The sequence below is a fragment of the Chiloscyllium plagiosum genome, unplaced genomic scaffold (assembly GCF_037043375.1).
Source record: "Chiloscyllium plagiosum isolate Xiang-an unplaced genomic scaffold, Cpla_swu_hap1 HiC_scaffold_5, whole genome shotgun sequence".
In the NCBI taxonomy this organism is placed as follows: domain Eukaryota; kingdom Metazoa; phylum Chordata; class Chondrichthyes; order Orectolobiformes; family Hemiscylliidae; genus Chiloscyllium; species Chiloscyllium plagiosum.
In genome coordinates this window covers 91,656,648-91,672,457 of record NW_028270143.1, presented here as the reverse complement: position 1 = coordinate 91,672,457, position 15,810 = coordinate 91,656,648, and the positions used below count along the sequence as shown (strand labels likewise).

At 39.7% G+C, this 15,810-nt stretch overlaps 1 protein-coding gene across 2 annotated transcripts in view; it reads left to right on the top strand.

Annotated features, from left to right (window-relative positions):
- odad2 (outer dynein arm docking complex subunit 2) overlaps positions 1–15,810 on the top strand; it is a 384,917-nt gene that overhangs the window by 140,030 nt on the left and 229,077 nt on the right. For both annotated transcript variants that reach the window (XM_043690488.2, XM_043690489.2), the window contains exons 9-10: positions 2,382–2,519; positions 9,393–9,534. In XM_043690488.2, the coding sequence (XP_043546423.2) occupies positions 2,382–2,519; positions 9,393–9,534 (280 nt within the window). The remainder of the gene's footprint in view (positions 1–2,381; positions 2,520–9,392; positions 9,535–15,810) is intronic.

The window sequence follows — 15,810 nt, the reverse complement described above, 5'->3', positions numbered from 1 at the left end:
AGGAGAGGTGGAGGAGGGGGAGAACCACCAAGACACTACAAATGTAGTATAACCCAGTACAATAACATGGCCTTCCAGAAAGCCCAGCAATATCAAAATATGTAATATGATTATTCAAGAAACGATCCAATTGCAGCCACTAAAGAATCAACAGGATTGGCATGCAATTTCACTCCAGATATTGGCTTGAGTATGGTGGTTCAAAGGATACCAGAACCCAGGGAAAATGAGGAACAAATTGGGGTGACATTGATGCAGAGCTGCTTATAGTCATATCAAGTATGAAACACACCATGTGACAAATAAGGCTACAGAAGCTTGATAAGCAATGCAAACCCAACTTATTCGGTCTAAAGTTCTGACCCAACCTCTTTCAACACTGTAGAGGTTCTACAATTCTAACTCAGTCAATCATGTTTCTTCTGAGCCACTGCTGAAGATGGCCTTTGGAATTGGCCAATCAGTATATTTTCTAGTTAAAAACATTAAATTGCTGGAAAAGCTCAGCAGGTCTGGTAGCATCTGTGGAGAGAAATCAGAATTAATGTTTCAGGTCCAGTGACCCTTTCTCAGAACTGATGGCAGCTAGGAAAATGTTATTTTTTATGCAGAAGACAGGGTGAGTTGTGGGGTAAGAGTAATAATAGGTGGGGATAGAGGCCAAAGAGAGAGAAGAAGAGTTGGGCAGACAAAGAAATTAATTATGATCAGGCTAGGAGTGTGAATAGCTGTCAGTGGAGACTGTTAGTGGCTTACAATGGGTTGTGTGTCATAGCAGACCATGTGATAACAAGGCCTAGTGTACGGGGCTTGGGGTAAGGACATGGGAGAACTCAAATCTGAAAATTGTTGTCAAAGCACAAAGGATGAAACTTGAGTAGGAATCCACGTGGGGTGAGTTTGATCCGGAGGCAGTCACTGGGGAGTGTGGTGTGGCTGTGGAAACAAGTTTTGGCAAATACTTTGTCAAGTCACTGTCTCCGGCTCAGACTTGCCCCATGTAGCTTCAACTTAAGTTTAATTCTTAGCGATTTGACAACAATTTTTGGGCTTCAGCCCTCTCATGTACTTACCTCAAACCCCACAAACAAGGCCTTGTTATCACATGGCATGCCATACTCACAACCGATTTTTAATCACCAACAGTTCCCATTAACAGTTATTCACCCTCCTAGCTTGATTGTTATCCACTCCTTTGTCTGTCCAATTGTTCTCCTCTGTTTTTGGACTCAGGTGGAGACAATCATTTACTCCTTACCCTCACCCCCTCGACCTATCTTCTGAAAAATAAACATTTTCTTAGCTGACATCAGTTCTGAGAAAGATTCATTGATCCTGATACATTAACTCTGATTTCTCCCCACAGATGCTGCCAGACCTGTTGAACCTTTCCAGCAATTCCTGTTTTTGTTTCTGATTTCCAGCATTTACTGTTATTTTGTTTTTATACAGAATAAGTTGTGTGTTGTTATTTTTAATACTTCTTCGAAGTGCTGTTCAACATGGAGTCAAACTGATTCATCAGCTGAGAAGGCTTTAGGTGTTAATCAACAGAGGCCTTCCTTGACCAATTTTGAGAATTTATTGGGTCTGAAGTCAAATGTTGAGAACCCACAGGGTAATTTCTCCCCAACTATACATCTCTGTGCAAGCATATTCAGTCAGATAGGAACTATACAGGAATATGATGGAGGAATTTGGTTCTTTGGCTATTAACTATTACTTGATGAGAGTCACCTTGTCAAGTTGTTCTCTCGCAAGTTTCAAAATGTTAGGGAATCACGTGGGATAATTTAGACTCCGTAAGATAGCAGGTGTCCTCCCCTAAGTGTGTTACTGAACCAAATGAATTTTTAATGACAATCTGGTCATTTCATGATCATAATGACTGAAGACTTTTATTTTAAATTTATGAACTAATTTAATAAAGTCTATGTAATTAAGTAATGAATTAATTAAATTTAAGTACATTTAGCAGTTCTGGTGTATGTTCAGGACCTTGGGTAACCAGTCCAGGAACTTTGCTACAATACTGCAATCACATATTAACTGATGGTACGCTTGCTCGTGGTTGTGCTGTATCTGCTGTGTGTTTGTAATTTTTCGCTGTTAATTTGTTTGTTTCAAGTCATTGCCATCGTATTCTCTATTGCCATGGCTTCAAGATTACTAAAATAGTACTTACTGTTTGATAACTTCTTTGATTCTTTGTTTGTTTTCCAATAATGTTCCAAATAATATTAAAATCTGAAGAAGCAGTAATATTAAAATACGTTTCTTTCTATTTTTATATACCTTTTCAAGGGTTTTAGTTGTTAACTGTTGCTTTATTCAAAGTATGTTATTTGCAATTTACTCAAACAATTTCCTTTCTTTTAAAGTATAAAAGATGATAAAGCTCAATTGAAAGTCCAGGATACTAAGAAGATTAAAAAAGAAAAAGAAAATGTTGAGATGGTTGCAGCCAGGAAATACAAGTGCAAAGCAGCTCAAGAGAAAGCTCACTTGATACAGAGAGTGTGAGTATAACACCTGAACACATAAAAGCAGAATTAGGCCATTCTGCTCTTTGAGCCTTCTGTGCCATTTCATCATGTCTGATAGGTTTCTCGAATGAATTCACCTGTCTTAGTCCCGTAACCCTTAATCACCTTACTAATCAAGAACCTATCTATCTCTGTCCTAAACGTACCCAATACTTGGCTTCCACAGCTTTCTGCAGCAATGACTTACAAAAACAAAAACAGAAACTGTTGGAAAATCTCAGCAATTCTGGCAGCATCTGTGGAGAGAAATCAGAGTTAATGTTTGGGTCCAATGGCCCTTCTTCAGAACTGTCTTCCCTCACTTTAAGCTCCTTAATCAAGTCTGCCTCACTACCAAATCCAGCATTGCCTGTTCCCTAGTTGGCTCTACAATAAACTGCTCCAAAAAAGCAAAAAAGACCTTTCCATGAATTCCTTTTCTTAGGATATTCTACCAACCTGATTTTCCCAATCCACCTGCATGTTGAAGTCATCATGATTATTGTCATAGTGCCTTTCTTACATATCTTCTGATGTATTTTCAATCCCACATCCTGACTATTGCTTGGAAGCCTGTACTTAACTTTCACCAGGGTCTTTTCTTTCTTGCAGTTCCCTGACTCTACTCACATGGCTTCTACATCTACTGAACTTATTGCTTCATGCTATCAATTTAATTCAGTTTGTTACTGAACTCTACCCCTATGCCCATAGAATGTATATCCTTGGAAATTTTGATCCCAGCCCAGATACCCTTACTGCCAATTCTCTGATACCCATAACATCATATCCAATTTCAATCTGCACTGAGCTCAAAGGATTCTGAGAAATCCGTGATAAAGGACGAGAAAAAACTGTGGCTGTAAGAGCTGCTCCTTTTTTTGAGGTATTTTAGGTGTTGGACGTGATCTCCCAGAATTCCAGGAGCAGCAGTTACTGTTTTATATGCTATTGCGTTGTTTCGGGACTTTGGAGTAAAAAAAGGTCGAAACAACGGCACTTTTAGAAGGAAAAAAGGAAAACAAAGAAAGCAAGCGCATGGTCAGGAGGGAGAGAGAGAAAGAAACCTACTAACTGACACAGTGGTGTATCTGCACAGTTACTGCCTTTGCTGTTTGACATCGGAGTATGTCCAGGAAAAATTAACAAACAGTGAAATTCACAGCTGACCTTGGAGGAACCAGCACAGGAACAGATAAGTGCATGGTTTTTAACATGTAACCTTGCTGTAAATCTGCAGTACTGAATAGAGTGGGTTCTTTCTCGATTATATGTTTTATCAAAATCTGTTTCTTGATCAAATTTTAAATGATATAAATCAGAAGTACAAAGTTAGCTTGGAGCACTTTTTTAGGGCAAAAAGACAGTGCTATTTTCTGGGTCTGTAGATTGTGAAGGAGCAAAGATGGCTTTCAATAGAATGATACGCTCTTCCTGTCGGATATGGGAGGTTAGCAAGAGTTTCCATGTTACTGATGATTACGTCGGCAGGAAGTGTCTTTATTGCGAATCCTATCGGATTGCACGGATCAGTTGGAGCGACGGAGGCAATGAGGAACTTTTCAAGAGCTGGAGATATGATGGATGGCAGTTATAGGAAGGGAGAAAAGCAGCAGATAAAGGTAAGTAGATGGGTTAACTCCAGGAAAGGTAGGATGGATAGGCAGGTAGTGCAAAGTCTTCTATGGCTATCCCCATTTCAAACAAGTATGCTGTTTTGGAAAAAGTATGGGGTGATGGCCTTTCAGGGGAATATAGCATGAACAGCCAAGTTTCTGGTATCGTGACAGGGTCTAATGCAACGAGGGGTACCTCGGGTACTAAGCAATCGATTGTGATAGGGGACTCTCAGAGGCACAAACAGACCTTTCTGTAGCCAGCAGAGAAAAAAAGCAGAATGGTGTATTGCCTCTCTGGTGCCAGGATTAAGGATGTCTCAGAGGGTGCAGAATGGTCTCAAAGGGAGAGGGACCAGCAGGAGGTCATTATCCATGTTGGAAATAATGACATAGGAAGGGAAAAGAATGAGATTCTGAAGGGAGAATATAAAAAGTTAAGCAGGAATTTAAAAAGGAGGTCCTCGAAGTAAGTAATGTCTAGATTATTCCCGGTGCTATGAGCTAGTGAGGGTAGGAATAGGAGGATAGAGCAGATGAATGTATGGCTGAGGAGCTGGTGCGAGGAGAAGGGTTCACATTTTTGGATCATTGGAATCATTCTGGGGTAGAAATTACCTGTACAAGAAGGATGGATTGCACCTGAATTGGAAGGGGAATAATATACTAGCAAGGAGATTTGCTGGAGCTGCTCAGGAGGAGTTAAACTAGCAAGGCGGGGTAGGAGCTGGGGAGTGGGGAGGGGGGAAGGGGGGCAGGATCCAGGGAAATAGTGAGGAAAGAGATCAATCCAACACTGGTACAGTTGGAAAAAGGAGTGAGTCAAACAGTCAGGGCAGAAAGAAACGTAGCAGAGAACAAGCTAGGACCGATAAATTGAACTGCATTTACTTCAATGCAAGAGGCCTAACATGGAAGGCAGATGAACTCAGGGCATGGTTAGAAACATGGACTTGGGATATCATAGCAATTACGGAAACATGGCTCAGGGATGGACAGGACAAGCAGTTTAATGTTCGAGGATACAAATGCCATAGGAAGGATAGAAAGGGGACAAGATAGGAGGGGGATGGCGTTTTTGATAAGGGATAGCATTACAGCTGATCTTCAGGGGGATATTTCTGGAAATACATCCAAGGAAGTAATTTGGGTGGAACTGAGAAATAAGAAAGGGATGATCACCTTTTTGGGATTGTGTTATAGACCCCCTAATAGTCAGTGGGAAATTGAGAAACAAATATGTAAGGAGATTTCAATTATCTATAAGAAAGACGGGGTGGTTATAGTAGGGAATTTTAACTTTCCAAACATAGACTAGGACTGCTATAGTGTTAAGAGTCTAGATGGAGAGGAATTTATTAAATGTGTACAAGAACATTCTCTGATTCAGTATGTGGATGTACCTACTACAGAAGGTACAAATCCTGACTTAGGCTTGAGAAATAAGTCAGGGCAGGTGACTGAGGTGTCAGTGGGGGGGGGGGGCACTTTGGGGCCAGCAACCATAATTCTGTTAGTTTTAAAGTAGTGATGAAAAAGATGACCGGATCTAAAAGTTAAAGTTCTAAATTGAAGGAAGGCTAATTTTGATGGTATTAGGCAAGAACTTTCAAAAGCTGATTGGGCACAGATGTTCGCAGGTAAAGGGGCGGCTGGAAAATGGAAAGCCTTCAGAAATGAGATAACAAGAGTCCAAAGACAGTATATTCCTGCTATCGGTGAAAAGTAAGGCTGGTAGGTGTTGGGAATACTGGATGACTAGAGAAATTGAGGTTTTTGTTAAGAAAAAGAAGGAAGCCTATGTCAAGAATAGACAATGGAGATCAAGTGAATCCTTAGATTATAAAGGCAATAGGAGTATACTTAAGAGGGAAATCAGGAGGGCATAAAGGGGACATGAGATAGCTTTGGCAAATAGGGTTAAGAAGAATCTAAAGGGGCTTTATAAATGCATTAAAGACAAAAGGGTAACTAGGGAGAGAATAAGGCCCTTCACAGTTCTGCAAGACACCCTATGTGTGGAGCTGCACGATCTGGGGGAGATACTAAACAAGTATTTTGCATCAGTTTTTACTGTGGAAAAGGAAATGGGAGGTATAGAATGTAAGGAAATAGATGGTGATATCTTGAAAAATGCCCATATTACAGAAGAGGTGGTGCTAGATGTCTTGAAATGCATAAAAGCAGATAAATCCCCAGGACCTAATCAGGTGTATTCTAGAACTCTATGGGAAGCTAGGGAAGTGATTGCCAGACCTCTTGCTGAGATATTTTAATCATCAGTAGGCACAGGTGAGGTGCCGGAAGACTGGAGGATGGCTAACGTGGTGCAGACAACATTTTCTCCAACACATCCATGACATATTTGGCGTTGTTTCCTCCTTTTATTGGAATTGGAAAAATTAGTAAATTTTGCTTCCAGTTTCTCTCTTTTTTTTTCTTTCTCCGTTTCCTGATTCATCACTGACTCTACCCTTCTCATTCTTGGCTTCTCTCTTTACGTTTCTGGGGATAGATTATCCGCCAATATCTATTACAATCCTACTGACTCTCTCTAAGGACTTAATTCCTTTCTCCCAGTTTTTCCATCCCTGCCACACTTGTCACGCCAATGATGCCGTAGGGGTGCCTCTGATACATCTACCTTTTTTCTCAACTATGGACTGCTGTGCTATTGGTTGACAGGGCCCTTAGCCATTTACAACCCATTTCCTATGTTTCTGTCTTTACCCTTTCTCCTACCTCTCTTTCTATCCCACAAACCATTGCATTCAAAGGATCATTCCCTGCCATTTCTGCCAACTTCAGCCAGATGTCACCACAAATATATCTTTCTTGCTCTTCTCTCTTGTCAACATGCTGCAGGGACTGTTTCATCTGTAACACCCTGGTCCACTCCGAGCATTTCCCCACCATGGCACCTACTCTTGTAATTGCAAGAAGGTGTAATATTATACCACCTTCCACCTCACTGTCCAAGGCACCAAGCATATGTTCCAGGTGTAGCAGCACTTTACTGATACTTTTCTTCAATGTAGTCTACTGTACTTGCTGCTCACATGAGGTCTCCTCCTCTGAATTTGTGATACCGAACACAGTGATTGTTCGAGGGAAAACATTTGCTGTTTCTATAGGGTTGACCACTACCTTCCAGCTATGTTCTACTTTAATACATCATGCTTACAGTTTTGATCTAGACCTACTGCAGTGCTTCTGTGAAACCCAGTCAAACTGGAGGAACTGCATCTCATTTTCTGCTTAGACATTTTACTGACTTTTAGACTCCACATTGAGTTCAGCTTCAGAGTATGAAACCTGTCTACCTTTTTGATGACACCTTCTTTTAAGCCAGCATCTTGTTTACATGAGTTTGCTGTCATCAAAGCTGACCTATTTTTTACTATTCACACTTACTATTAACACTAATTTTGCAACTCTAGATTGGTTGACAGGGTAAGTTTGAAGGAGAAAGTGAGGATTGCAGCTACTGGGGATCAGAGTCAAAAGTGTGGTGCTGGAAAAGCACAGCAGGTCCAGCAGCATCCGAGGAGCAGGAGAGTTGATGTTTCAGGCATAAGCCCTAAGTTTGAAGGGTTGCATGGCCCATTGCTGCTCTGATCTGTTATGTTCCTGATAAGACAGTTGAGCATTTGTAAGCAATCTTTAGAAAGTTTATTTAATTTGTTTAGAAGCCATAGTTTAGATTTGATACACTGTGCGTTTAGACAAAGGAAGGAAATGCACAATCTATTACAGATGAGAACTCTTTAACAGTCCTGAAGCTGTTTTGTACAATGGTGGAGCAGGGATGATAATTTTGGAGTGGTGGAGTATTCATCATTAATGTCTTGCAATCTTTACTGGTAGTCTTTGATTATAAGTTTAATTCTACCCTTGGGCTGATGTAGGAATACTTCTGGTCTTCTTCCAAGAAGATGGTGTCTCATTTCTCAGGCTTCTGTCTTTCTCTCCACCTACTCCTGTTGATATACCTTATTTTGGGGGCTGGCAGTGTGTTCTGTGTCAGTCACCTGTTTGAACCCTTTCAGCCAATGACCATTACCAGTTACGCATGATGTCAAGAAAACGGTTGACCCTTTGCTTGCTTTCATTCGAAAGTTAGTTGTCCTTCCTTCTAAGTGGTGATGAACCCTTCTGTTAATTAAACCAAACATCCAGAAAAGCTCACCTTGCCTCATAATCTGTTAAGATATGAGTGACCGAGAACTCCTAAAATCCATTATTTAAAGAAAATAATATCAATTTATGCTTTAACTCTAAAAGTGAACATTAAACAACAACAATTCACAAGTCTAGGCCCCCTCTTTCTCTTAATTGCCTATTACCTGCCTCCGAAAGTATAACCACATGCTGTTCCAATAAACACTTATTAAAATTACATTAGCTTAATTTCAAAACCATACCGTGGCTGTTGTCTCTGGTGATTTTCGTTTTTTGGCTGAAGATCTCACTGAGTCGTCGTCTTTTTTTTTTTACTGCAAATATGTTTCAATGAAAAGATACCTTTGACCAAAAGTGTTTCAATCTTTTGGGTCTTTCTTGATGGCAGTTACTCTGCCTGACTTTCAAACTGCCTGCCGTTTTTTAGAATCATCTCATTGGTTCAATTTTGGCAAAACAACAAATTCAAACTTGATTGGGTTTTGGTATCCTGGGGCAAATTTAAACTGATTGCTGTTTTGACGACTATTCAAATTTAAGCAACCAACCAAGGTATCTATTTCACAGCCAAATGTTGCATATTTTCAATTTTCCATTATACTCTGGGACTGTTAGTCTCTCTTAAATGTACAGTACACGCCTTCAACTTCATAACGTAAGATTAAAACATCCTGTTTCTCAAGGTATTCATTGATGCTCATGTCACCCAGTAAATCGTTTATATCATTCTAATGGAACGTTATGATCTGGATGATTCACACAATCTTTCCTTTGTTTTCTAATGCTAGAGATTTGTTTAATTTTTTTACTGCTGTAACAGTCATACTATGCCAAGAATACTAAATATGAAATACTAAAAGAATTGTTTTAAAGGTGAATGCAATTTCCAACACATCACTGTTAAATTATATTCTTTATAACTGAGTACATACAATCTTTTTATCATTTATAACTAAACCTAAATAAACCAATAATTTATTGTGGCATAATAGCCCAGTAAATGGAAATCTTAACAGTGTAAAAGTTGACAAGATTCTTTTTTAGCTGCTTAACCATTTACATTTTCCAGAGTTTCTGATGGATCAGAAGAATTAAGTGAAAGTTCTACAGAGAGTGAGGAAGACAAACAAGATATGAACAGACAACAGGAATCCGGTACTGACTTACCTTCTGAGTACTGGCAAATCCAGAAGGTGGTAAAATACCTGAAGGTAAGGACATAAAAATAACCTTATCAGATGGCAGAATCTGCTTGAATGCCGTGCTAGAAAAGGATGAAAACTCCCATACAGTGTATAGTGCTTTTTTTTTCCAGTGGGTATCTGAACTATAAAACCTAATTTTGACGGGGCCGTTTTTGGAGTTGGAGCAGATGAATAGTGGTAGATATTGGTGTATTCAGTTTCTGAGGAGAAATCTGAGTCTGTTTTTAGTGCAGCCTGTCTGCACTTTTTGTTAACAAGAACACCACCTGGAATTCAGCAGCATTGATGTATTTGGCTTCTCATTGTGTGGGTAGAAAGTGAGGTCTGCAGATGCTGGAATCAGAGCTGAAAATGTGTTGCTGGAACAGCGCAGCAGGTCAGGCAGCATCCAGGGAACAGGAGAATCGACGTTTCGGGCATAAGCCCTTCTTCATTGTGTGGGTAGCCTTCCAAAATAAGCCGTAACCACAGGTAAAAACTCTAGGTGGTAGTTGGTTGTGGTAACTTTACAATACCTTCTGGAACTCAATGTGGTGATATGGTGGGGTATAAATTCGTGAAAAAATTTCAAAATTTTTAAAAGAAATTATAAAATTGTTGAAACTTTATCCTGATTTTTTTTGTTCAATACCTGAGGTAATATAATTTCCTGCATTATTATTTGTATATTTTTCCTATTAAATTATTGGAGCAAGAAGTTTTGCAAAATGACAAATCAGCATAAAGTACCAACTCAAATACTTTTGTACCAAACTAAATTCTGTTTGTGTAGAATTCAATTTTGGAATTGTTTGTCAAGAATTGCTGTTCATAATTAACATTACATTTCTGCTTATAATTACGTGAGGATATTTGTTTTTCAATGCGGAGGTGGTAGTCTATTGGTATTTATCGCTTGACTATTAATCCAGAAACTGAGCTAATGTCTTGGGGACTAGGGCTCAAATTCTGCCGTGGATGGTGGAACTTAGATTAGATTAGATTACTTTACAGTGTGGAAACAGGCCCTTCGGCCCAACAAGTCCACACCGACCCGCCGAAGCGCAAACCACCCATACCCCTACATTTACCCCTTACCTAACACTACGGTCAATTTAGCATGGCCAATTCACCTGACCTGCACATTTTTGGATTGTGGGAGGAAACCGGAGCACCCGGAGGAAACCCATGCAGACAGAGGGAGAATGTGCAAACTCCACACAGTCAGCTGCCTGAGGTGGGAATTGAACCCGGGTCTCTGGCGCTGTGAGGCAGCAGTGCTAACCACTGTGCCACCGTGCCGCCCCACAATAAAAAAAGGATCTGATTTAAGGGTTTAATAATGACCATGAAGCCAATTTTGATTGTCAGAAAAACTCATCTGGTTCACTAATGTCCTTTAGGGAATGAAACTACCATCCTTACCTGGTCTGGCCTACATGTAACTCCAGACCCACAGCAATGTGGTTGACTTTTAACTGCCCTCTGGGCATTTAGGGATGGGCAATAAATGTTGGCCTAGCCAGAGAGGACCACATCCCATGAGTGAATAAAAACAAGCACACCATTAACATATGTACAATCATAAGAAATATATCTGTTTACTGGTATTTGAATTACAGGAGATATTCATGAAAGTTTAGAACAAGGGATTTATTAATGGAAGGAAGTGCAATTTTTAAGTGTTTAAGTATGAGGCATCTGTTTCCTTATTAGGTTAGCAGAAACTCGACAACGGCTTTGTGTTGAAAAATATGTACAACTTTATGTAACTGCTCATGCTCTTCTACATATGCTGAACACCTGCACCAATAACCTTTTTTAATATAAAACATTTGGTTGGAGCTCTAGATTTTGTGGTGTTTGAATGGGGTCAAAATCTGGTTAACCACAGGACACTTGTTTTACAAGGAGAATGCCAATTGCTTAATTAGGCAATAACACTTGTAATTGACGACAAAATTATTAGTTTTCAATTAAGTTCAAAGATTAAAGATATGTCTTGTACAGTTAGACCTGTTTAGTGAAGAGGTAATCAAATAATGAGCATGTTGTTTTTATGAAAAACGATCACTGAAAACATATCTGGAACTTTTTTAAAACCTTGAATTTGCAGCCATGATGTGGTCCACAGATGTATAAGTCTTCTGGAAAGATCACAAGACTCAGTCTCTGGTTAGTTTTAGAATTCAGTAGGGAATAATTATGATTCTTATCGAATTAAAAGTAATGGCTATGACTTTGTTTTGAAAAAATGCAGTTTTCTCAACTTGAGACAAAGGAATTCATTTTAACCTTGAGGGTTTTTTGGCAAGTATAACTTATTTTAATTGGTAGACTTATTTAAATAGACCAATTCCTTAATTCTATATGGGCACAAACAGGGTGCAGAACAGCTATCAGCAGGTGAACATTGTGGGTAGACCTGAGTACATCCAGGTATAGTCATGGTGGGAAGATTTTGCAAAGGCACAAAGGACATGTAAGTTGAACGTAGAAAAATGCCAGGCAGGCAAACCGATCACGCCTAGACACTTCAGACACATTCTTATTGTCTCTTCCATCACAAACATCCATTGTTTCAATTGCATGTCATTTTCTGGAGGAAGAAAAATAGTAGAAAAAAGACCTGGGTCTATAAAGGAGAACAAATCTCTGGAAAATTATTTTTCAACTCAGCCCAATGAAATAAGGATGATGTCCAGCAGATATTATGATTTTTTGTGTCCTCAAGTGAGTCAGAAGACTAAATCTGGAGCCACAGGTTTTTGGGAAGAAAGGACAAAAGTTGGGCTGAGGAAAAGGTTTATACTTTTTGTTTCTCGTCAATGAGTCCATCCTTCCCTTGTGGAGCCCAGAAGAGCGACTGTCCTTTTCTGATACTACTTAGGAAAGTTTTATACTTATTAGAAGGTCCTTGTGAAATCAACCACAGATCAGCTTCTCAACTAAGTCTCGAGTTAAAATTGGATGAGTCATTTTCCTTTAATAGGAAATGTTTCAGATCTGAACATATCAGTAACCTGAACTGTAACCAACTAACCAAGTACTGTGGATTCTGGAAATCTGAAATGAAAACAGGAAATTACTAGAGAAACTTAACAGGTCTGACAGCATCTGTGGAAAGAAAGCAGAGGTAATGTTTCGAGTTTGGTGACTCCTCATCAGAACTGATTAGAATCTGTTGAAGAGTTACCTGACTCAAAACGTTAACTCTGCTTTCTTTCCACAGACGTGCTGAGTCTCTCCAGAAATTTCTCTCTGGTCACGTAAGTAACCTGCTTGTTTATAAAGGCCCAGCTGCACACCTCCATTCTGGGGCCAAGATTAAAATCACCCCACTGTTTCAAACTTGCTTTATTTCTATGACCTGTAACAGAAATCAGGCATTCAGGATATTTTTTATTCATTCACCCATGTTGTTTGGGCTAGCATTTTAGTGCCAATTCCCCCTGGTTGCACTTGAGAAGGTGGTGATGAACTGGTTTCTTGGACTGCTGCAGATCATTTAAAATAGGTAAACTCACACTGTTGTTAGTGTGGTAGTTCCAGACTTTTGACCCAGCAATGCTGATGAAACAGCAACATAGTTCCATGTCAGGATGGCAAATGGTTTAAGCAGGAACTTGGAAGTGGTAGTGTTCTTGCTCTTGTCCTTTTAGGTGATACTGATTATGGGTTTGGAAGGTATTGTCTAAGGAGCTTTGGTGAGTATCATCATATCTAGTGAGCATTAATAGTTTTGTTCATTTGCCTTTGGAGAATGTTTTTATGCTATGTACATTTTCCCCTTTCTGTACCCCTAATTGATATTCACTATTCCTTTAACTGCCTGAATTATAGGGCTGAATGTTAGTTTTTGTTTGGTTAAGTCCATGTTACATCAAGTTTTTGGAAGGATTTTTGCTGTGAAGTCCAATAAGTTTTCTTGCCATATCTTACCAAACCTGCCTCATTACTTACCTACCATGCCCTTAGGTCTGCCCAACATTCCGCCCCTTCCCCTTCTGTGGATCCTGGTTCTGATTGTCCTAAGTAGGCTCTGGAGTATTGGTCTGGTATCAGAGGCTGCCCTTGATTTACTGTATCAGGAACTCCTAAACAAAAGCTATCTCCTTTGACTTGACTGAGGAGTGTTGACAAACTTCATGGGTTTGAGACTGCACTAAAAGGCAAGACAGTGCAATGCAAGGCAGGGTTGCTGTGAGCTTCAAGCTCGGTTCACCCTGAGTGAGCACTATGAGTACAAGCAAAAAACTTGGAGATGCAGCCTGTTCCATTCATAAGCTGGTTATGTGTTCCTAAGCACAAAGTGTCCTTGCTGCAGCATTAAAATGATAGTTGCCAGCACAGCCCAAGATGCAACATTGAAGTGCAGAAGTATTTTATAAATAGAACAGAGATGTGGCATAAGAGTATTCAGAGGTTGCCATGTGTCAGATGTGGCTGGTGCCCATGGAGCATGCCCTGAGATGTTAGTGCCAAGTGTCCATCGATATTGGAGCACAAGCAGGCTTTTTGGTCCATCAGCTCCATCATTTAAATGAGATAATGGCTGACCTGATAATCCTCAATTATTCCCATATAACTTGATTCCCTTAATCTTTAAAAAGCTGTCTATTTCAGTCTTGAAAATACTTAATGACTCAGGCTTGCTAGGAATCTGCAGAAAAGAATTCAATAGTTTCACCACCATCTGAGAGAAAACAAAATCCTCATCTCTGTCACAGATGTGCAAATTCTTTCTCTTGTCCTACACTCTCCCAAAAGGGAAACTTACATCTCTTCATCTAAGGAGATTACATGGAGCAAGTGGTGAGCTGAATCCATCTAGTGCTCACTCTAGTTTCTTTGTCGAGTTTCCCAAATCAAAGTGTTTCATGAGCTTGGTAAAATGAGACATTGAATAGTAACGGGGCCAGTTGGTCTTTTAACAAGACATTTAACCCTAACTGGCACCTCACCACTGCCTAGTAAAAATCTTCCCATGCCACTTGTGAAAAACATAAAAGATAGCATGAATTGCTCCTAATGTTGAAATGGGTCTTTCTATACTTGTCTCCTGATTCTGTCACGCATCTCCCCCTAGCCCATGTTGCTCAGGCTCCTCCTATAAGTTTCTGCCACTTATTCATTTTGCACCTTTTGTTCTGTCTTTGTTTATCTAGTATTGTGCTTCAGATGGTTGATGCGTTTTGACATCATATTAAATCATGGGAATTACTGGTTATGTTCATATTCATTTATCAGTCTCATTCCCCAATGCTCATTATGTTTTCTAGCTCAATCTATTTTGCAATAATATAGAATATTTTTAAATCTAACTATGGAGCAATCATTGCTGCCATTTCATTGGAAAATACATGAACAGAGGAGACCAGTCAGCCCATTGAGCCTGTTCAACCATTTCATTGCATCAGTGTTGGTGTGTATATCCATTTGCCTTGATTTGCTCACCTAATAAAAATGTCAAAATTACTTTTGAAAATTCCAGTTGATGAAGCGCCTTTCCGGGATAGTGAGTTCTAGATTTTCCTACCTTTTTGGATCAAGAAGAACTCCATGGATGGAGTTTTCCCAGTGTCTTGCCGATGATATAGGCAATGGTAGCAATTGGCAACTGTCCTATTTGCATGCATTAACATCTCATTATTATCTAATTTCCTCTCATTTACATGCAGTTTGCTATTCTCGCAATTAGCAATAAGAATTGAAATGGTGCAAATTTACAACTTCAAAGTCAGGGCAGTAATCTGACAGCTGCAGCTCACTGGAGTCCTCTATGGGCCTCCATATCAAACACCGTTTCCCACCATCTCAAGTGCTCCATGGCCAATGACTATTTGCATCCTCCGTATACAGAGGTCGACACTGGCAAAACAACAGCACCACCACGTCATCTTAGCATATCTTCAACCAACATATAACATAGTGTGGCACTTCGCCAATAACTTTAGAGCTCACTGAGACCTTACATTGCAATGTTCCTGCTAGGTCACTTTGCCTGCATGGACAGTCACTCATCTCTTGCACTGGAGCAGAATATGTCTCAGGACTCTTAGATTGCTTTCTTAGTGCTCACTCACTTTGTGCTTATTTGGATGCGCACAGCATTCTGCTTTCCTTTGCTTTTTTGAGCAGACAGAAATTCAGGCAGGTAAAAACAATGACTGCAGATGCTGGATACCAGATTCTGGATTCGTGGTGCTGGAGTATTTGATTTCATTTGTTATTGTGACATGTACTGAGATACTGTAGAAAGTATTCTCTTGAATGCTAGCTAGACAAGTCATGCCTTACATA